Genomic DNA, 23968 nt, shown 5'->3' on the forward strand with positions numbered 1-23968 from the left:
TACGAAAATCGGGCAGAGTAACAACAGTTTGTCAAATTTACACAAAATCCTGCAAAAAGCACAAATTCCAAATTTCTCCAAATTACAGTAGAATATCCACGACATCAATACAAGACTATTATTCTATAGAATCCAAATCAAATCAAGTCCTGATATTTTTCTATTCAATTAAAATCGCATAGAATCAATTCCGACTGGTAAAATCATCGCAGAAAATACTCAAATCGTGTACAATAGTCATATCTATAACATACCAAAAGTTGTGCGGTGAAAGTTGTGTCAATATCAAATCAGGTCTAAAATTCGACTACGAAAACACAAAACAATGCACAACTCGGTCAAAACACAATATCTCTGAAAACAGAAATAGGATTCGGAGTCCTTACCACGAGATCTACACTTTCTCCAACAGCAGCGTCGGACGAAAAGTGCTCCGCGGCCTCCAAAACCCAGCTTTTCCTCTTTTCCCTTTCTCTTTCTCTCTCCTCAAAATATCTGTTTTTATAAAAATGATTTTCTCTCTCCTCAAAACGAGCTGATTTTCATATATCATTAGGCTGATCGGCCCGGCCGATCGCCAAATCGTCCCGGGACGATCAGACCAAAATCGATCATCCTGGATGGTTCCCAGAACTAGTTTCAGGCCGATATTTTGAACAGTACAGATCGGCCTGGACGATCTCACTATCGTCCCGGACGATCCTGGGAGGAAAATCCAAGCTAGAGAGGAACAGTAAGGGAACGAGGTCTCACACTATGTTTGGTTGTATAATAAGGAATTTCACTCCCAAGTTTGAAATTCTCCTTCACTCACCCGCTGAACTTTAAAACTTGTGAAGTATAGGTTGTTTCAAAGAAGGTGACATCCATGGTTTCAAATACTTTCCTAGAAATAGGGCAAAAACATTTGTAACCTTTTTTTGTCAGGGAATAGCCAATAAAGACACTTTTTTTTTATCTTGGGTCAAGCTTACTTCTATCTTGTGGATAGATATGAAAGGCAAAGCACCTAAAAACTTTAGGTGGAAGGTGAAGGTTTGATGATATGAATCGAGCATGAGGATTTGAGTAGAGTTTGTCTAGGTGTTTCAAATTTTAGAATCCAAGTAAGTAACCTATTTATTAGGTATGCAACTGTAAGAATGGCTTTCCCCCATAGATATTTTGGTACTTTAGTGAATAGCATAATAGATCTGGTGAATTTTAGGAGTTGCATATTTTTTCTCTAAGCTACCCATTTTGTTGAGGCATATATGCACATGAACTCACTTAGAATATTCGTTGGCTTGATAGGTATCTCTCCTTCAGGATAATTTCAACATTTCCTACGCGGAGTTCGAATATGAAAATAAATCATTTATTTCCCAAATCGATAATGCAGTGTTAGTTTATTCTTCGGGATAATTAACACTAATTATGCGGATTTGTCTAAAGAAATATTAAATATCAAATCAGTGGTACATTAACATTTAATTAGTCCACAGTACTGGCCAACATAATGTAGTTACATATTATTATAACTTGATGTGTGTGGTAGGACAGAGCAATAAAAATCTCTAGCTCCTAAATTAAAATCTTTCTTGTCCTAACCAACATGTTGTAGTTACATGTTTTTGTAGCATAATGTGTGTAATAGGATATGGTCCAAGATTTAAAACCTAAAAAAAATCTCATTCTTGTCTTAATTCTCTCATGATAGAATGGAAGTACTCTCTCCCATTGTCTGATTTTAAGATTTGAATTTTTGTATCAAACTAATTTTGAATCATCAGTTGAAATGATTTGAATACCTTTCAACTTCAGATTTTTCCTCATTAAATAAATGCAAGTGAATATAATATAATCATCAACAAATATCACAAACCACCTAGCTCAACTTATATTTTTAACCCTTGAGGATCCCCAAATATCATTATGAATCAAGACAAAGGGTTTAGAAGGTTGGTAAGGAACAATTGGGTAAGATGACCTAGTGTGTTTAGCCAATTGACAAGTTTCAAATTTGAACAAATTTGGATTTTTATTAATAAATAAATAGGGAAAAAGCTTTTCAAGATACATGAAATTTGGATGACCTAACCTATAATACCACATGATAATCTCTCAATCTTGATTGACTCTAGAACGACTTTCAACCAACAGACTTACAATAAGATGATTCTTAGGAGCAATAATTAAGGTTTGTATGGATTTGGGTGTATTGATGTAATATAACCTAGAACACATCTCAACATTGTCAATCTTCTTCTCCAAGTCTAGTTCTTGAAAAATACATACATTATTGGAGAAACTTATTAAGCAATTACTATCTCAAGTCAATTTATTAATGGAAATCAGATTGCACTCGAGATTGGGCACATAAAGCACTGATTTAAGGGTGATGGCTTATGTGACAAAAGCATAACCAGCACCCAAAACTTTGAATATTGAGCCATCAACAATCTTAATTATTCGATTTGAATGATAAGATTGATAGTCATGAAGGAGTGTAATGTCTTCTATCATATGATTTAATGCTCCTGAGTCAATAACCCAAAATTTTGACTGTTTTATACCTAAGTGAGCGTGTTGGCTGGTAGCAGGTTCTGGAGACTGTTGGTTTGTGATGTTGATAAGCATCAACTTTAGCATCTCTAAATGCTCCTTGGTGAAAGGAATAGCTTCAATTTTGATGGATTTATCTTGCATGGTGTTGACAGAGTTCACCTTACTTTCTTGTGCCGATTATTTTGCCTTCCAATCAACTGGTTTTTAATGAATCTTCTAACATGTATCCTTTGTATGTCCTGGTTTGGCACATTGATCACACCATGGTCTAGGAAGAGGAGAAAAGTTGTCTGCATATCCAGAGTTTTTGATGTTTAAACCGATAATATTTGAGTAGGAGGATGAGATCTCGCTATCCATGGACATGGTTGGGCTTCCTCGATTGAAAGAGAAGATGAATTTTGGGCAAGGACTACCGATGCTTGAAGAGAGGCTATCGACAGGATGATGGAGGGTTACCGTCGGTTGAGGGTTTGGAAGAAAGGCAGGAAGGTTTGCCGCTAGCACTCAGAGAGGCTTAGTATTTTCCTAGTCTTTGATACCATGAAAAAATTGTTTTGAGAGAAATTCTAATTCTATTATATTCCTTTACATATTTATACATTCTAGGAGAGTAAAAAGAAAAAAAAAAAGGAAAGACATTTAATCTAATTAATTATAATAATCTATTCCACAGATCTCTAACTGCAGGCCTCGGATTACTGCTCACGAATCCCCAACTGTAACCCTTGGATTGCTGCCCACGAATTGCTGACGTGGCCTCCCCTTGGTTGTGTGATTAAACATAACGTATTAAAACGACATAGAATAATTGCAATGTGCCTTTAAGGACATAAAATAGCAACTAAGAGTTTTGGTTGGTTGATTTAATTTTTATTTTTTGTTTTTAAAGATCTATTTTGGAAATCAACTAGTAAAAACATTAAATCCGACAAACTTTTTCTCTATGCACTTCCCATTTCCTAATATGATATTCTCCTTTTTTTCTCTCTCATGAAGCACGAACATCTTTTGCTCTTTCTTTAATATGGTGGTAGATCCAGAATTTTAGAATTTGTGGGGAGGGGCACTTGTTTAATAAAAAAATATTTCTCAAATTCTTTTCAGGGTAGGGGAGCAAATTCATATAAAACTTTATATCTAGAGTACATAATATTGTATTACATAAGCCTATATAAAGGGTATGCAAAATTTCGTGGGGCCATTTACACCAACCATTTCACTCCCGCCCACACACTAAATCCACCTCCACTCTCACCACAACCACATTTCCTTGGAACCTTATTTTATTTTAATACTCATAATCATTTTAATACTTTCTCATCTCCTTCAAATCAGTCTAGTCTCCATCTTTTCTTCCTCGCATGCGATAGATGCACATCTCAACAATCATTATTGATCATATTCTCACTAGTGATAGATTCACATCTTTGCTCTCAACAACAAAAAATTTGCATCTCCATCACAGTTGATCTATGTTTTCGATGGCATCTTTATCACCATTGATGCCTCTCGTTACCAATAATAGACACATCCATCTCTGTTGCTATTAATTTATCTTGCCCAAGTAACTTATCAATTGGTATGGACGGTAAACAAAATAGTTGGTCATTGCGATCAAAAGTAATGATGATGTTGGAAGGCATCGCAGAAGACTGGGTCGTGACCAAAGGAATAGGGTCAAGAAAAAAATTTCTTTTGAAGACACTTAACCATCTCAAACTTGTTTATGGTGAGCTTAGCAAACAAATTTTGTTAACTATTTAATCTATTTTTATAAAATAAATAAATGATTCCAAGCAAGGCCTAAGTAACTAGACCATTATTAATATGCATGATTCTAGGTAGTCAATGCCGCAAGCACACAGAATCTAACCCAGATCAAGAAATTTAGAGCACAATTAAAAGAATATACTAGCATTTTTTATCCCAAGAGGTCTGAGCTCATGATTGTTGCCACTTCCTTATCACGCTGTTTTACTAAGAAACAGAAGTGGTAAACACAATCCAATCTATATTCCAGAGATATGGTATTTAAGGAAAGCTGCTGCAGCAAATATGAAGCTGGTACACAAGACCAAGGCTCGTTTGGGACGGCTTTTTTATTGCTTCTTGAAGCAGCTTTATAGTACAAAAAATTTAATTTTTATACTAAAAAACTGCTTCAAGAAGCATGTGGGCCCCGAAAATTCGGCCCCGGCCTCCCCGCCGCGCACTGATATACTTTTTACTTGGCGAGGGGAGTTTTAACAGATAAGTTCCGGGGTAAATTTTGGAAGGCAGATGGGTTCGTAGATAAGACACTACCCAGAGATTTCGCCCTCATTTTGAGGGGACTTTATGATCTGAGTTCTGGTTTCCTGTAGGCGCAAGCCCCTATAGTTAATTACCCCTCCTGATCACGAGAGAGAACTTTCGATTAAGGCTAGTCGTCAATCAGATACGTAGAGAATACGTGTTATCTGGCATATAGTAACAGCATAGGTTTGGAAATTTGGAGATTTGTGAGATTTGATATTTAAAATTGAAAATTGCACCATCTTACACTTAAAGCGGATGGTGGGGGAATGGATGATAGACCCGATCAAGATCCCAAGGTTCCGTCGTCCCGGGCCATCGTGATCCCTGGTCTACTTAGTCAGAGGAGGTAGTCGCCCCAACCTGACAGAAGGATCCTTGTCGGCAGCCATGGGTTGCTTTGTCCAAGGGGACCTTGTAGACCTGGGATGGGTATTTACTTAAGGAGACAAATTTAAATCCACCTTAGCTAACAGAGGGCTTTGTGCCCTATCAATCATATCCTATTGATTCATATCTCAAGGATTTGATGCCAATAAGGAACGTAACGGCGCTGGCCATAACCAGTATTTCGTGATGCCATTTGGCGGCAAAACCACTCGGTTCAGAGGGCCCCGGGTCATAACCGTTTATCCTGCGGTGCCATTTGGCGGCAAACCGCCGGTCAGAGGACACGTACCACGTCCTTACTGGCAGGAGACTGTTTTGATAATGAATCCTAGTGATATTTTCGACTAGGCATTTGGCTCTTTGTGAGCTAGAGTTATATTTGAATTTGTCCACCTCGACAAACTGTTGCGGGGGTGGATGTATTTTGTTTTAAGTGTTTATAGTTGTATTTCAATTTTAAATATTTTTTGGATTTTGGGATTTTTGGGATTTTTTAGATTTTCTGGGATTTTGGGTGGAGCTTTGGAGTATTTGAAATGGACTTTGGATATTTGGGAGACATTTGAAAATATTTGGGAACCCCTCCGGTTGAGATATGCATTCAACACGGCCATCATCGGGGTGTTTGGGGTCACTTTCACTTGATTAAACCTTGTCGACCTTATCGACTTGATGATAGGGGATTGACTTTCGTAAGCTTTGAGCCTTTATTAGTGAATTCTTTTGATTTTAGGCTTTGAAGGCCTAATATGAATGTATTAAAACAAATATTATGGTCGTCATAACCACATATTTGTTTGTTGGTTCGAACCTTGTCGACTCCTATTGATCCGTATAGAAGGATCGGGTTCGAATTAGAATTCACTTATTGACCTGTGCAGCATCCCTAGACGTCACGTGTGTAACAATAACACGCTCGCCGGGGCCCATGCGGGTTTTATAATTGCTTTTACCCCTTTTAGTGTACCTATGTGTATACAAACTATTGTGCACGTGCGGGGGTATTTTAAAATCATTTGTGGACGCCTTCTGTCTTCTTGTACGAAGGTTGCAGACCCGGTGGCACTGCATTTGTTATAATTATTTCATATTTGCTTGCAGACAATATGTTGGATGCACGACTACTGTTCATCAAGAATAAGCAAGCCTCTATAATTTTATCCAACACAATGTTCAAAATTTTATTGAATTGAGATTCATTCAGTCTTGATTTGATTTGGCTTTCTCTTTCCAGAACTCATATAGAAATCAATAAGTGATTTATCAATTATGCCGTCTTCTTTGTTTTCTATTGTTGGCTTGATGAACTAATCACTTCTAACTTGGATGATTGCAGGGGTGTCAATTCGGGTCAACGGGTCGGGTTCGGGTCGAACCCGAAACTGACCCGGCACTGTTCGGGTCAACCCGAACCCGACCCGTTTTTAAAAACGGGTCAGGTTTCTGGACCCGAACCCGACCCGATTCGGGTCCGGGTCAACCCGACCCGACACGAATGACCCGGAATTGACCCAAAATTGCTAATTTTCGGGTCAAAAATCGGGTCAATCTCGGGTTTTCGGGTCAAAATCGGGTCAATCTCGGGTTTTCGGGTCAAAAATGAGTTTTCGTGTCACTTTCGGGTCACTTTCGGGTCAATTTCGGGTTGGCGGGTCAACCCGAACCCGACCCGATTTTTAAAACGGGTTGATTTCATGAACCCGAACCCGACCCGTTTCGGGTTTGGGTTGACCCGAACCCGGATTTTTCCGGGTCGGGTTCGGGTCGTGTTTCGTGTCGTGTCAAAAATTGACACCCCTAGATGATTGTATCCTTACCAATGCCTTACACTTCAAAATCAATGACCAGTATCTTGAATCACTAACTTGCCATTTTCATTGCATTACTGTATTTTGACATACTGAATGTGGAATGGATCTTTGGTATCAACTTATGATCATTAGCACATAATGCGTTATCATCCACTTTGAAATGCATATATATTAATGCGTCTATATTACAGAATAATCATTATTGATCTTTTGTATTTATCCGTAGATAGCACGCCATATGTACGACAAGTCTCCTTTCATAATTCATAGGCATCTACATTTGTTGTAGTCATCCGATATTTATAGAGAACTACTGTATTCATTTGCAAGCTAGCTCCATATTCATAGCAGACTATTGTACGCATCTATAAGCAAGTGCAGTCCTTTGATTATTTGTGGGACACTATGTTTCTTGCATATGACCTTTTGATGTCATTGAGAGTTTGTATGTCAGCTTGTGTTGGTTGTAGGAGAGTCAAATTTTGACTTGAACTTAGTATGCAATCTTCAAACATTTCTTCTTTGCACTATCACTCTCTTTCTTTACATATGCATATAGGAAATATTATCATTGCATATGATTGATCAAATATTGTGGCTTGTTATTGAATTGCATTTGATTGTATGTTCATTCACTTAAAGCACGGTCCCTTGTTGAAATTGTTTGGGTTGGGTTCTTTGAGATTATCCCAAATTACAATCTCTAGTCATCATTCCTTCAAGTTTACACCAAGTTCAAATCAAAGTCTTCTACATTTGTTTGAGTCTCTTGTAGTCAAATTGAAAGTCTTTGTTTGAGCTCAATTGTCCAAATTAAACTAGAGTTCCTTGCACTTAGCTTATTTGATTCAAGTTTAGGTTTTAATTATTAATTATTTGATTTCAAATAAGTCCCCTGCGTTCAATCAAGTTCAAGTGCGGTCGTATGTTTAACTCATGTGAGTTCAAGTTCTAGTTCTCTTGTTTCAAGTCCAAGCTTATGTTATCTTTCCAGTTCATTTAGAGCTTTTATTCATTTAAATCAATTGCATCAAGTCCACAAGTCCAATTTTGTTCAAAGTCAATGTTTGTATTTCAGACAAAAATTCGGCAGCCTCCCGACGTCTCCCCAGTTTGGGGGAAAAACCAAGAGACTGCCTACCCGCCACGTCAATAAAGACGTGCACGGTTGGTGTTTGTGAGACACTGCGGCAGTGTTTTTTTTGTTTTTTCTCCCACCACGCCAATAAATGCGTGAATGGGGTTTTGAAAAGCATTTTTTTTTTAAGAGGCAGTTTGCTTTCCCCCCGCTCGGGAGTACTTATGAGTGACCCCGCTTCGCCGTACGTGCCGCACCGGGGTCCCATCCCACCACGCGCAATAAAGGCGTGCATGAGGCGGTTCTTCAGTTTGCCACGAACATTGAAGTAGGGTTTTGAGTTTAGAAAATTTCATACCTTCGCGGGGTTGTCGTGGTTGGCACGTGGATCGAGGGGTCACTCACCTACCTCGTCGTAGGTGTCGCACCGGGTTCCCTCCTACCACGCTCAATAAAGGCATGCTTAGGTGGTTTACCGTTTCGACACGAACGCCGAGGAAGGAGAGGGAAGGGGGAGAGAGTAAGCATTTTCTTATTAATTATAATTAATTGAAAATAATTAACTAAATTTTATTAAAATTAATTAAGACAATAAGTTATAATTAATTATAACTTGATTGATATTAATTAAATCTAATAAAATATAATTAATTAATAATAATTAACTTATAAATTATGATTAATTAATAATAATTTTAATTAATTATATTTAATTAATATAATTACAATTAAAATAAATTATATTATTTAAATGAAATAATAATCCCTTAGTTCGGCAGATTCACGGGATTAGGTCGAACAGGCGCGCGAAATGGAGATGTTACCTTCACGACCAACGAGCTCCCAGTTGCTTCTTCCGATCAAAATGGAGTAATTTCTAATCCTAAGGAAGGGAAAGTCGGAGATGGAGCTAAGTCGAGCGGCAATGGGAGAGAGGCGTCGATTTCGCAAGGTAAGAGGTCTCTCTCTCTCTCTCTCTCTCTCTCTCTCTCTCTCTCTCTCTCTCTCTCAGCCGACGGGTATGGGAGGATCGGAAGAGGTGGAGTTCGGGAGGTGCGGTCAAGCCAGCTAAGAGGAGCGTCGGCCTCTTCTGAAGGCTTGCGGCAGTGGGTGCTTGGTCCGGCGGGATTGGGTAGTCCGGTCGTGGCTTTGGAGTCGAGAGCCTGCGACAGAGTGGGAAGAGGGAGATACGGTCGGGTGTTGGCTCTATCGAGGTCGGATGGAGCTCAGGTAGGATCGGAAGTTTGGGCTTTGGTCGGGTCAGAGAAGAAGAGTAGCGAATGGGGAAGAGCAGGGTATCGGAGCTTGATCGAAGTCTCGCGTGGGAGGAGCGAAGATCGGGAGAGCTCGCGATTGTGGAAGAGGGGGTCGTCCCGAAGGCTTCAACTGGTTTGGTATTTAATGACGAGGATAACGACATAAACGAGGCGTTGTCATGGGAATAGCAGAGGTTTTGACATGAGCGGCGCCGAATCTACAGTTCCTCGGCGGAATTTCAGCAGGGATTTCGGCAGAAATCGTGGATCCATCGGGTAAGGTATGATTTTGAGCTTCTCTTTTTTTTTTCCTTTGGATATAGCATACAGGTCAACAAAGCAGTAAAAAAGTTGTCTCAAACGAAGCCTAAGAGAGGATGACTCTCTAAACATGGGAGCACTGAATTCAATTAAGTAAATTTATATCCAGCAGTGGTTCAATTTTCATTTCAGCATATTTGACACCAAGTTGTGTTCCAAGAAACAGATTATAAGAGAAGTTATGGTCAGAGAAAAAAGGGTGTAGTTTGTAGTTATCAGCTAGAGAAAACCTATCTAAAACTTTTAACATAACAGGGGTTTTAAATAGCACAAGATGAAGAAGTTCCAGGCAGTAGAGAATTCTGAATATCTGTGGTGCAAAATAAATGTAATAGAGAGCCAAAAATAGATTGAGACAGTAAGCATGAATTGTATGATGGACGATATGATTAACGAAATTAAAAATCATTAAAATAACATACTCTTCTTTATATGATAAAAACCAATATTCTTGATCTGCATTGCATAAAGAAGTACAAAATCTCTACTCAAACTATTAATAAATTTATTTTCAATTCTAGCACAATGTTTATGATCAAAAGATTATTTTTTTTAGGAACTCTACCCACCTTAGCATTTTATACCCCATTTTCTTATACAAATTCAAATAATTCAAATTTTGAAGATTAGAGTATAGCACAAGTTCTTTTAAGTAACCGAAAATGCCACCAATAACGAAGAATTTGCATAATAATATAGAAATTCTCTACCATAGTTTAAATATATATGTTTAAGGAATTGAATGACCCAAATGTATCATTTAATATAGTTAAGATTTATTTTGATATTTCATAAAGAGTCAAGGGACCATTTTTATCTTTTTTTCTAATTTATAATTAGTGACAATGGTAACAAACACTTTGATAATCGCCTCTAAAAAATAGTCATACCATGCACATTAAATATCATAATATGAGGAAGTTTTAGTCGATCATTAATCATTTAAACCTTATCATAATAAACAACTAATTCATCCCCAAATACAATAAATCCTAAGAAGATTATAAATGAAGTCACAAAACAACACTTCTTCATATTCAGATATAACTTTTTTGCTTGTTAAGCCTCAAATGTCTTTATAGAATATATCAAATGATCATTCCATGTCTTGTTATAGATTAAATATCATCAAATTAAAATATCACAAAACATAATCCATTTTTCACACAAAAGTGCTATTTATAATGATTAATCCATATGGCATCACAAAGCATTCATATAATCCATATTTGATTTTAAATATAGTTTTCCATTCATCACCTTCCCTCACCCCAACATGATTATATCCATTTCTCAATTACCCTTAAAAAATATCACATGGGCATTCATCATCTCTAATATATCATGTAATTGAGATACATGAAATATATATTTGATGGTGATTTTATTGATAGTGTTATAGTCTACACACATTTACTAGCTCCAACTTTTCTTAGGTGTAACCAAAATAGGTGCAATTCAAGGAATTATCTGATAGGCATAGACTGGTCCTCCACTTGGACCGGCTCAAGCAATACAGCAAGCGGAAGCCTGCTATTCCGCAGGCTCCAAATCCCACCCCCCTTAGGATAGGGTCCACTACCTAAGGGAGATAGAATGAGGGATGTTTAGTCCTTTAGTGTTATTTTGATGTTTGTTTTAAGTAGAAGTTTGTATTAGGGTTAGGACATTATGTTTGTTTATTAAATTTGGGTTGGTGCTTGGTGTCTTAGGCTCTAACAGTGTCTAGAGAGTTCGGAGAAATCGATCCTCCTCTCAAATCGAGGATCTATTGTATCTTGGTATTTTCTTTCCGTTTTTCTTTGATTATCACAATAATATTGCTGTTTTTCCTGGTTTGGTTGGGGTTTTTGTGGAGAAATATTGCTGGAATCTTAAAATTGATAGGTTCCACTTGAGTTTTTCAAGTGTTTACTATCATTATCCCCTTTCCCTAATAAATCCATTTCTAAGTAAGCCATCAACCCATCATTTCATTTCAACATATTATGTTGGATTCATACTATAACTAGTTAACTAGGTAAGGATGATTCAAGGACTAAATCAATAGCATGTTGTGCATCCTCAATGGCGGCCACTCGTTAAAAAGTTCATCAAGACAAATGCTTTAAAACCAATCAACAATTTATCAAAGTCACAACATAAAACACTATATTATTTAATACAATAGTTACTAAAATCTAGATCGCTCCTCCTTGCCCACCCTTTTTCTCAAATGTATGTTTACTTAGAATATAAAAAATTTTCTTGGCTTCATTGGGACCAATCAATTGTTTTGCAAATTCAGACTTACCCTAAGGCTTTATAGGTTTAAAAACTACCCATGCCTCATAAGTCCTGAAAGCATATGAATTACAACTCCCAAAAATTATTAAGGTACAACTAAGGTCTATCCAAAATAATAAAGCAACATCCATGCGCAACACATCACGTGAAATTCTAGCAATATAGGAAGCTAATTAAATTGAAATTGGATGTCTCTAACACACAAATATATAGTAGTTTAATCTACCAAAGATACCTTAATATACGTAGTTGTGGTTCAAGTTTGAAAATTCATGTTGTTTAAGGCAAATTTACACAATTCTCACTATCAATTATAAGCTTGAAAAAACTTCTCCCCATACTTTAAATAAGTTTGAAAAATCACAAGCATCTTCATCAAAATCCTTAATTTCATCATCTTCCTCATTCACATTTATATGCAAGCACTTTACTAGGATACTCACAAGTATAATGATGAATCTAATAACAATTATGATGCTCCGACACTTCACCTCAAATAGGTATGCAATGTTAGGCAAGATAATCATCCAACATGTCAAAGATTTGTTCGATTAAAAAAATTGGGCATACGTGTCTAACACGCAATTCAAATGTTTTATTAAAAAAAATTAAATATAATTTCTTGTATTTCAAAATTTTATTAATTGAAACAATAAAAATGAAATTTCTTATTTCCTCTCCATAAATCAATTGATAGCACTCGATACCCCATTCAACAAATATTCTCATTGTCATTTCTCTCTGGCGGGTCATAGATAGGGTTTCACAATAATATTTGATATCATCATAACATCGACATTTAATACCATCCTAAAATCAACTTTTCAAAATCATCCCAACATCGTAGCTCGATGCCAACAATTTATATACCTATAATCATGCCTCCGCAGAGTCTTGACATCTCATCTTTGACCAACATCATCTCAACATTAACAATTAACATTGTCTCAACATTGATGTCGGATGCCCATTGGACATCTTTGATGCCCGACTCTCAACAACATTGTCGTCTAACTCTCAATGTCTGACACATGACATCAACGTGCGACACTCAACATCCTAAAATTAATCATTTTAAGCACAAATCTTAATTAACTATCTTATTATCTATCAATTATTCTTAATATTATTTTTTTACAAATTTTATACACTATTTTTAAGTTATAAAAATTATAATATCATGTCCAACTCGTATCCATATTCTATATTTTTAATAATTGATGTGTCTGTGGGCTCCGAAAATTCGGCCCCGTCCTCCCCGCCGCGCGATTTCATTTTTATTCGGCGAGGGAGTTTTAACGAACTAAGTTCCAGGGTAAATTTTGGAAGGCAGATGGGTTTGTAGATAAGACACTACCCAGAGATTTCGCCCTCATTCTGAGTTCTGGTACTTAAAACATGTCTTAGAAGAAATATATAACCCAAATGCAAATGTGGTAGATCTATCTCCCTTTATGATCTTTATTAACTATAGTATTACTACCCTTAGATGTGGTAGATGCAACATATTAAAATTGATTGATTTTACAGTCAAACTAATTAATAAACTTCTTAGACATGGCAAATTTGGCATTTATTCATAGTAAAGTTGAAAAACATGCTTGAGTGATTGAATATGGTGATCTATCATCTCTCTTATGTTTAAGATACCATACCATACCTAGAGCTAGAGTGTAGTTTCAGCTTCTTCAATGATCTTAGAACACATCAATAATTCTTCAAATTGCTCATGTATGTCATAGTTGTTTTAGTTCATTGCTTCAATAAATTAAATTTATCAAGAAAATAGTTATTATATGATAAAACCAAACATTTTTTTTTTAAATTTGTTTCATTTCAATCTAAGATGTAGTAGATTCCCTTCCCATCCTTTCCCAATTTTTTTCATTTTCATCCAATAAAGTTGACCTAGCTCAATAAATTTTATTTTTGTGAATCCTACTTGTCATTCATCAAACATAAATTGACATTCAAATAAGTTATCTAGATATAATAACAAGTCAACAAGTGCTCTAGGATCACTTTGACCATCACAGGCAGGTACATCAACTCAAACTTATATGACTATGCCATCTACATAAATTTTTTGACATCTACGGTTTCAATAAACATCATTGTTACATATTCTTTTTTTATCAAGATGAATCACTTATCTTCTACAATAATTAACATTCAAACAAATTGGTTCATTATTGTGGTTGGAATTCGTTTTCAATCACGTGCATGGACTTGATTGACTTTCAAATTATCAATTCTTGTTTTAATCAAATTAATCACAACACAATTGATTTTTCTTCCTCAACAAGTCAACCAATTGATTTTGTCCAAAATAAGGAGATTATCTCCCCAAAAATTTGATAGTTACACTTATATCGCATTTGAAAAAGCCACATGTCCAACTTGCACTCCCAAGATTGAAATTAGAAAGAGGTTTTATTCAAGCTAATGTTAATAATTTACATGCCTCATAACCTCAATTTATAGACTTTTTAAGTTGCTAGATATAACTAGCATGAAATAAACCCAAATTGATTCCAAAAAAACAATCATGTTCATATTTTAAGTTTGACAAAAATTAGAAATTAAATAGCCACATGAAGTCCTTTTCCTGTGAATAAAGGCTATAATTGCAAGGAAAGGCCCATAAAACAAACTATGAGTAGCCGCACTCGAAACCAACAGAACAACAAACCACAGGTAGCAGCATTCAAAACCTCTCGCAATAGCAGCATAATAATAATGTCCTATATAATAGCATGTATAATAACTGTCGAATTTGGATAACCACGTTGAATTATTCCCTTGATGCGATCAAATAAGAAGTTAGTAATCAAGATCTATGCATGTTATGCTATGCTAAGTTGTTAAACCATCTTATCTATGCATACTATGTTGAGGAATCTAGAGGAAGATGGTACCAGTTAGACACAATTAGAAAGAAACTAGCAGTTTCTAATAACTAGAAGTTTCTAATAGATACTAAAGGATTTGTGTGCATGAAATGCGACAATGCTGAATTAATGATTTGATTCCCCATCTGCAACTCTTAATTAATGTATCCTACCGAAAATTAGTGATTCTAATTACAAACTAGTAATTTATGACATTTGTGCAGTTTTTAAAGTCTGTATATGACATATTATCTAATTTAATAACTAATGATACAGAAGATATTAATTCCATTCGTGACGAAATACTTCTATTCTATTATCTAAAATTAGGAGTCAAGACCTCAAAGATAGAAACTGGAATACCACTGTTACCTTTAGAGAGTGGGATGAGGACGATGCATGCCAAGTTGAAAGACCAGAAAGTCCAATATCATATGAAATACTCCCATCAGCCTTGAATAGTCCATAATGCTTCTCAGAACTTGGTCCTGGCTTTGAATCCTCATTAAACAAGGCAAACATATATGCTTTGATGACAATTTTCGGTCTACGTGGTGTTCCTTTTCTCTTAAAGAGCCTTTTGCGTAGATTATAATTGTATGTTCGAGCATTCTGTGTTGAAGCTCCTGTTTCATCTTCGTCGCCACTAGAAGCCCAACCTGTCTCAGTAACCTCAACTACCATCTTACCATAGCCAGCGGCATCCAAAGCAGCATAAGCTGCATCTATCTCAGCATCAAACATGTTGTCATAGTGCAGATTAGTTATAGGGTCGAGTATTCCGTGGTTCGGCTGGAACAAAGCATAGTTAAGGTCAATATGCTGAGGATCACTTTTGTATGCTATGAATGGATATATATTGAGAGAGAAAGGAGAGCCGATCTTTGAAAAGAAATCCAGGATAGGCTTCATATACTGGAATATACTATCATTAAATGTGCAATTTGATGGAGGATATGAGTTAGCAAAAACAGCCTGTGAGTGTGGTGAGGAGATTTGAATAAGATCAGCGAGCTGAAGCCGAGATAGAGCCTTATACACATTCTTTATTGCACCAAACAATGCTGCTTCCAGATCCTGATCTCCTCCTCCAAGCACTTCATTACCGACTGCAATTCCTCTGATATGTGTATCAGGTAACCATGACTGCACATTTTCCTTGACCCATTCCATGGCCCGGTCTTCACTTGCATTTACTTCTTTTACATGGTCATTACTGAGCCCGACAACTAACTCAAGCCCAGAACCCTTAAATGCTGTTAGCACATCATGATCAGAATCATAAATCTTAACATTCTTGATCTTTACTGCTTTAAGAAGCGAAACTACTTTTTCAGGTGCAGGAATATTATCAGCTATCCTACCATAATTTACACCATAAGTTCCAGTAAATGCCCTAACTGTCCAGATGCCTACAAACAATAGGAAAAAGGCTAAAAAACCACAGCGAAATTTAAATAAAGAGGTAAAGATTTTATCTTTTGTTGATCAATGCGACAATGACTAAGGCTTCCTTTTGGGCAGCTTTCTTACTCTCTTAAAGCAGCTTCTAGTACAAAATTTTTAATTTTTTTACTAAAAAGCTATTTTAAGAAGCAATAAGAAAGTAATCTCAAACAAGGCAATATTGCATCCGGTAACTGGACACGGAGGATAGTTTTGGACATCCAATAAAAACTTGCCACGTCACCTGCGCTTTTGACTTGCGCTTTTCCTGCGCTTAATTTAAAATAATATTTTATTAATATCCGAACCTATCTCCCTGTCCGGTGACCAGATGCAATAATTTGCCCTCAAACAAAACCTAAGTCCTATGATAAAACCATAGAAGCACAAAATTGGAGTAGAGCGAGACAAATAACACCAAAAGGTCTTAGAGAGACAAAGCAGACAAATATCTTCTTCGGCCAATTTAAGTTTTAAAATTTCCCGTGATTACTTAAAGAGAAAATATTGTATAAAACCTGATTATGATATGAAAGAAAACAAAACAAATTAATGAGAATGGTATGAAAGAATAACAGAAACCAAGTACAACAAACTGAAATACATACAAATTGCTGAATCAACAATCAGAACAAAGACAAGAAAAAGTGGAAAATGGATAGGAATAATGAAAAAAACCAACAACATAGAAATATCATTAAGTCTCCTAAGCATCATAGGACATGATCAATTTTCCTTAAAAAAGACAAAATTTCTTAGAGACAAGTATAAAAAAGAACACAAAGTTACTGTAGGAACATCTAATTAAGAAATATGTGCTGGATAACCCCACCAGAATCAAGAGTCCAGAACAAGACGCACAAAGCATAAAGTAAGTAATCGATTGACAGAAGAATTACTCAGCAGAGCTCATGGCATCAATCTAAACCCAAAAAAACTTCCTAGTCCGATATCCACTCAAAATTTTCGAGAAACCCCGCTGAACAAAGCTTAATTTGACCCGGAAAGGCGAAATGAAAGTAGCAAGATTGCCGGTTAAAACAAGAAAGGAAAGAATTTGAATTCACCATGTAAGGTGGTCACCAAAAGGAGACATCTGACAACCGGAGCTAAACTCCTCATCTCCTTCGCGGGAGGCAGCGATCACGAGAGATACAGAGCCGCAGGGGAGCCTTGGGAACTGAAACCACACTTGAGAGGGGTTTTCTTTGTCGGTGATAAGCAAGCTCGACACTTCCGTCGAGAAATCGATGTCTTCGCCGGAGATCGACCGGTGGATATAGATTGGAAATGGAGTCTTGCGCATTAGGAGGTCAAGCAGGAGACCACCGCAGCGGCGACGAGAGTGGGACTGGTGACTGAAGCCACCAAAAGCTTTCCTTGGTGTGAACGATTTTTATTTGGTCCGTGGTAGAAATCGAGGAACGGAAGGGTATGGGAATGTGTATATATTATACGAAATTATTACAAAAAAAGTTTCAAATTTCAAATTAATTACCTAGCTCTTTACCGTATTGCTACTAATTTATATGATCTAAAGAGTTAAGACGTCTGCAGCTTTTTTTTTTTAAATAATTATAAATTATTATCAGATTTTTTTTTTGAATAATTAGAGAGGTTTATCATTGTGAGAGGGAGAGAGAATATCATGCCTATTTATGTAATGGAATATCCACCTACTTCATGAACTAATGCATTTTGTTAAGGGTGTCATTGTGTCAATATTTGACATGATCTGAAAATTCGACCAGGACTTGAACCCGATCTGAAAATTTCAGGTTTGGGTTGAATTGAACTTGAATCAGATCGGGTTCAGGTTTACTCGAAAACCCAGGAATGACCCGGAACCCACACTGCCCGCACTGACCAATCCTAACTAGAGCTGCCTGCGTAGTGTCTCGAGGCCAAGCCCGGGTCTTGCGTCGCGTCTCGAGGCGGCGAAGCTAATCCACGTGAACCGCGTCGTTATGCCAGTCGCACTGACCTGCCTGCCTGTTGTTGCCGCGTCGCGTCCCGCCATCCCCTCTGTCCCGAGTGACAACACTTCCAGATTCCACTGCACCGGTTGTTGGCCCGCCGTTTCCAGCTTTGTCGTGTCCTTAGGCCGAACCCGACCCATAAGTCGAAATTGACACCCCAACATTTTGTCATGTCTGTTGTGTCTATTACAAAATTTGATTTCACTCATATGAATGTTTAACTAGTGTGATACTCTTGTATGCATATCATAGTTCAAGTCCAATAAATTTGTTCAATTAATGATTGTGCATATAATTCAAATTTGATTTTATGACCAGCCTTCATGAATGTCGATGGTGGCAAGGAAGAAGAAACCAACGACAATAAGGAGGTCGAAGAACACGGTGGCAACAAAGAGGAAGGCAATTTCTTCTCAAAGCTAAATGCTAATCAAACTAGTTTCTATCATGGCTTTGCCTAGAATTCGCGAGTTGAGCTTGAGCCCATTTGTTTCTAGCGAACTGAGTTCAAGCTCAAGTTATTCTTGATTTGAGCTTGACTTGACTCATTATACACCAAATCCTAACCTCTATGCGCCTTAATTTCTTATTTCTTGCTTTTGGCTCCTAAGGGGATTTTGGCCAAGCTTGTGGCGTCCTCATGACAAGCACTTGTTCATCGATTACATGTAATATCACCTCATTTGTTGTTATCTTGCTTCCTTTATTTCTTCTTAATTTCTAAATCCCTCCCTAGTTTCCCTTCTCACCCTCGACTAGGCTAGATTCACCCTTGGTCGCCACCGCTAATGGCGACCGCCCAAAACTAGTCCACACTGGTGATCGAAGATGATCAGCTCTTAGCTCTATAGCTATAGCTGGCGATCGTTTAGTATCATATATGACAGTATATGCATGTCTATGCCAATTAGTCCATACATTCATAATAGTCAAATATTATACTATTTTATTTCTTTTTTGTTGCTTATATAATTGACAGTATGAGAGCTTATAAGCAGCAAAAATATACTATACATTCGGGGTGCAAACTAGTCTAGTCGAGTTTAAATCAGAGGGTGTTCGAGTTGAGCTCGTCTGTCAAATACTGAGTTCGAGTTCGAATCAACATAGAAAAAAAAGGCTCGTCGAGCTGCTCGAGTGGCATTTCAAACTCAATCCGTCTGTCAGTGCCAACGTCCGCTATACGTCGCCAGGGCTAGCATCTGTCGCCCGTCGCCAGCTCCAGCGTTCGCCGTTCGTCATCAGTGCCAGCGTTCACCGTCTGTTGCCAAGGCCAGCGCCCCCATCATGTGTCAAGCTTCCGTCATCGAGCTTTCGTCCGCATCGTCGAGCGTCCGTCGAGCTTCCTTCCGTGTCCGCCCGCGAGCTTCCGTCCGCGTCCGCTAACTTGCGCTGTCGAGATTCCATCATCAAGCTTCCGTCCCACTAGCCTCGTCGTCAACTTTTCCCACATGCGAATTCATTTTCCCGCCCACGATTGCATTTCCCGCCGCTGATTTCATATGCGAGCAGCTCGACGAGCTCGCGAGTCGAGCAATGGGTTGTTCGAACTCAAGCTCGATAAGGTGTCGAGCTCGAAACCGTGTTCGAGCTCAACTCGTCGAACCTGTTACCGAGTCGAGCTCGAATCAGCTTGCTAGCCGACTTTACATGGTTGCACCCCTACTATACATATTATAAAATTTCTAATTTGTATAAGTATAATTTTAACAAGTTGGCGTTGCAATTGCGATGTTTTACTAGTCGTTGAAAAGCAGTCTTTAAGCAAAAGCATGGAGCTAATGATCTTAAAAGAAGCATTGGACTGTTAGCTTTATGCATGGAATCCACCAGTTATCTATCCATAAAGTAATTAAGCAAAGCATGGAGCTTGAAATATAATTACATAAAGATTATCCAGAAAGTAAGGAAAAAAAGTTACAGATCTATCATCTTTAAACTTGTCCGCATTTGTTTTTCATATTGCATTCTTGCAAGATATTCCATTAATTTACTTAGGGAAGAAGTCTATTGACTTTAGGAAGAAAGAGTAATTGTGAAAATATTAAGTGAAAGAAAAAAAGAAAGTAGAGAGGGAAGAATTTTAGAGTGATAAATTTTGAAATTTTTGTCTTGAGAAATCATCCTGCATTGAGTAATCGATAGGGCCGATTTCATAGAAAATAGTCGTCTGCTAGGGCTTATTGTTAGGCCTTATTAGTGCACTGGAACGAGTTTCTTTATCATATTTGTTTGCTTACGATGAGTTCTTTGATAAGCCAACGAGTATGAAAGTGAGTAGATCTAGTTAATTTGGCTTAGAATAAACTTGATTTATCTTGAACAGAATTGCCTTGCCTTAAACAAAATTTTCTAAATATTTGGATGTACAAATATGAATATTTTGTTAATTAAATTATATGTATGTACTAATATTTTGATAACCCATTCGGTCATAATCTTTACTAATTATATCATCATGGGGATAAAAGTCTCTTGAAGGCTTCTTTTGATTCCATAATGCTTCTGAACTTTATCTTTCATTGATGCAATTAAGGTTCAATTTTTTATGGGATTTTTGAAAGGTTCCATTTCATTATGGTGCTGATTGGTTGAATTACATAAAGGGTGTAAAATATTTTAAATGTAAGGGTTTTGAAAATTTTTTATTTTAATGGTAAAATATTTTAAATGTAAGGGTTTTGAAAAAATTTTTATTTTAATGGATGAAAAATGAATGCAAAGTAAAAAATATATATAAATTTAGTGTAAATCATTAAAGTTCATATTTGAGGTAAATCAAACTTCACCCAGTTTTGAGTAAGAAAGATTTACACCGCAAGCAAGCTTGCTCGACCGTCACCGCCACCGCCACCGCCACCTTCCCCAGGCCAGTGCCATTGTCACAGGCTGTCGCCGCCGCCTCCACTTGTCCACAAGCCATCATTGCCAACCATCGGCTACCACCACCACAGTCACCAACTGCTCCCAGCCACCACCAATTACAGGACACCACCCTTTGTCGCCACCACTTACAGCCGGCCACCACTGCCGGCCACCACCAACTCTACTAGCTCGTCACTATCATCTTTAAACTTTACATTACATTCATTTTACTTCAAATCAAACAAAAAAAAAATCATTCACGTGAATTTACTTTATACTCATCAAAATAACTCTAAAAGATTTCTTTTACTGAATTCTTTTTATACTGCATTTCTTTTTTAGCGAACCAAACAACCCTTATGTAAGAAAATTGTTGGGCCAAAAAGGACATGTCAACACTATCTCTAATGATAGTGTGATAAAGCTGCACATAACAGTTCAGATTTGTGATAAAGCTGTCCTCAAAACCTCAACACTACCTTCCACTTATCAGCATAATTATCTCTGTTGCTATCTGATGCTTTGCAGCCTCCACCTTCTACTTCCTCTGCTAAGTCTACTTCAACTGCTAAGCAAGGGCAGTTTTGTAATCACTTTATAGTTTTGCTTAGTGTATACATAGTGGTACTGTTCCAGTTATTAAAACATGAATATAAGTTCAATTTATGCTCTTTTTTTGTTTTCCTTCTTCCTCCTCTGCTCTAAATTTCTGTAGTTATACTCCCATGCAAACTCACCAATGTTCTCCCATTTGTTCTAGAGTTGTGATTCCAACTTATTTATGGTTTGACTCTTTCTTCATGGTATTAGAGCTTTCAAGCTTAACAACCATTTCCTGTTTCCATGGCGGAGTCGACGAACTCCTCAACCAACACACCGGCAACACCAGCACCTATTACAACATAAATGGTGTTTTTATTCCTCCCATTATTAAATTTCTTGATGTAAACATCAAAAGTGTTGTCCACATCCAACTCGTAGCAGTCAACTACCCAACATGACGATATCAGATTCACAAACTGTTTACTACAAATGGTTTCTCCGGCTACCTTGATGGAACCATTGTTTGTCCATCCAAACACATTATTTCAGAAATAGGCCAAGCATCTCCCAACTCTCAATACAATCATTAGGTGCTTATAGATTATAATATCGTTGTGTCACTCTTCTCTATTTTACCCCACATATTAAACCTAGATACTTGCTCTTCCATCTGGTCTACGCTCCTCCAGCGTTGGCTTCAGTCCTTGAATTGTTTCAGAATCATCCAACTTAAAAAAGAGTTGTACTCAATCACTATGAAAAAACCAATCTAAGGATGAATTTCTCACTATTGTCAAGCATCTTGTTGACAAACATCACCTTGGTTGGATGTTTGATAGACACATAAGACATTATTCTATATATACTTAATGGTCTTCTAGCAAATTACCAAGCTTTCAAAACAACAATTAGAACAAAGATCATACCCATCAACCTCGACTACTTGGATTCTCTCCTTCATAGTGAAGAAGTTAATCTTCCCGAGAGAAGCATATCAAAATAATTAAGAATTAATGTTTCGTCTTCAACTCATGAAAACCAATTTGCTCTTACTTTAACAAGAGGTTGTGGTCGCGTTCGTTTCTCCCGTTCTCAAGGTCTTGGACATTTTTTTGTCTCCTCCACCCTCACATTCCCATAACGTTTCTCCATCGACGGACAAATCTATGGAAAACGAGGCCATTTGGCTTTCACTTGCTGGCATCACACAATTCTTCAATTTACTCCACAAGCTCTCTCCAATAACCCTGCTCTTCTTGTTGATATAGCCATCAACAACAATTGGTACTTAGATAGTGGTGCTACAACACATTTAACCCCTAATATCCAAGCTCTGCAGCATCCCTCGACATACCAAGGATCTAAGCAAGTTATGGTTGTCAATAGTAACTCTCTACCTATCCAGCACTCTAGACAAGGCCTACTTCCAAATTCCGCACGTATGCTCTCACTTAATCCTCTTCTCCATATACCTAATCTTCCCACAATTTGGTTTCTATTTATAAACTCACTATTAACAATAATGGTGACATTGTCTTCGATCAATCTAGTTATTCAAGACTGGACAAATCATCACACTCTTCTTCATGGACCATGCCATAATAAACTGCTCCCACTACCCACCTGTTCCACACCTACATCTCTTTCTGCAACCATTGCATTCAGCACTACCATTGCTTCCTCACTCTGGTCGATTAGTCACCCGAGTTCTACAACACTATTTTCTACAAAAATATTTTCCGAATTATGTATTTCTTCTTCTACCTCAACTACATCTTGTAACTCTTGTGCTCTTACCAAGAACCATATATTATCATTTAATGAATCCCATAATTTTATATTTTCTCCTCTTGAACTTATATCCGTGATGGTCTTAAACAATGGTTTTCGTTTTTATCTACTACTTGTGGATGACTATTCTCATTACTCTTAGATAAACCCGCTAAAACATATATTTGAAACTCCAACCAAATTCATATTCTATAAAATTTTCATTGAAAAATAACTCAACAATTGCTATGAAGAAATTAGCTTATTTACTCTAGTTGTAAAATTATAGTTTTTACCGTAAAAATTTTTAAAATAAGTGAGAAAGCAATAAGAAAATAATTGTAAAAAAATTATAATTATTTGAAAATAAGCAATAAGAAAATTCACCAGGCAACTTTATCTCTAATAAATAGTTGGTCAGTGTATTCACATTATTATTTTTAATTATATATATTATTCTTTTACGTCCTTATAAAAAAAATATCAT

At 37.0% G+C, this 23968-nt stretch overlaps 1 protein-coding gene across 2 annotated transcripts in view; it reads right to left on the reverse strand.

Annotated features, from left to right (window-relative positions):
* LOC110116045 (glucan endo-1,3-beta-glucosidase 14) overlaps window positions 1–17809 on the reverse strand; it is a 37119-nt gene extending 19310 nt beyond the window's left edge. The window contains exons 1-2 of one of the 2 annotated variants that reach the window (XM_020849486.2): window positions 17392–17804; window positions 15251–16290 (exon numbers count right to left, since the gene is read on the reverse strand). In XM_020849486.2, coding sequence (XP_020705145.1) covers window positions 15251–16290; window positions 17392–17446 — 1095 coding nt within the window. In that variant the 5' untranslated portion in view covers window positions 17447–17804. Of the gene's footprint in view, window positions 1–15250; window positions 16291–17391 lie in introns of both variants that reach the window. The other variant, XM_028691702.1, reaches the window with a different exon arrangement.
* Window positions 17810–23968: the final 6159 nt, after the last annotated feature.

Source organism: Dendrobium catenatum, unplaced genomic scaffold, assembly GCF_001605985.2.
Source record: "Dendrobium catenatum unplaced genomic scaffold, ASM160598v2 original_scaffold_51051, whole genome shotgun sequence".
NCBI classification, from domain to species: Eukaryota; Viridiplantae; Streptophyta; class Magnoliopsida; order Asparagales; family Orchidaceae; genus Dendrobium; species Dendrobium catenatum.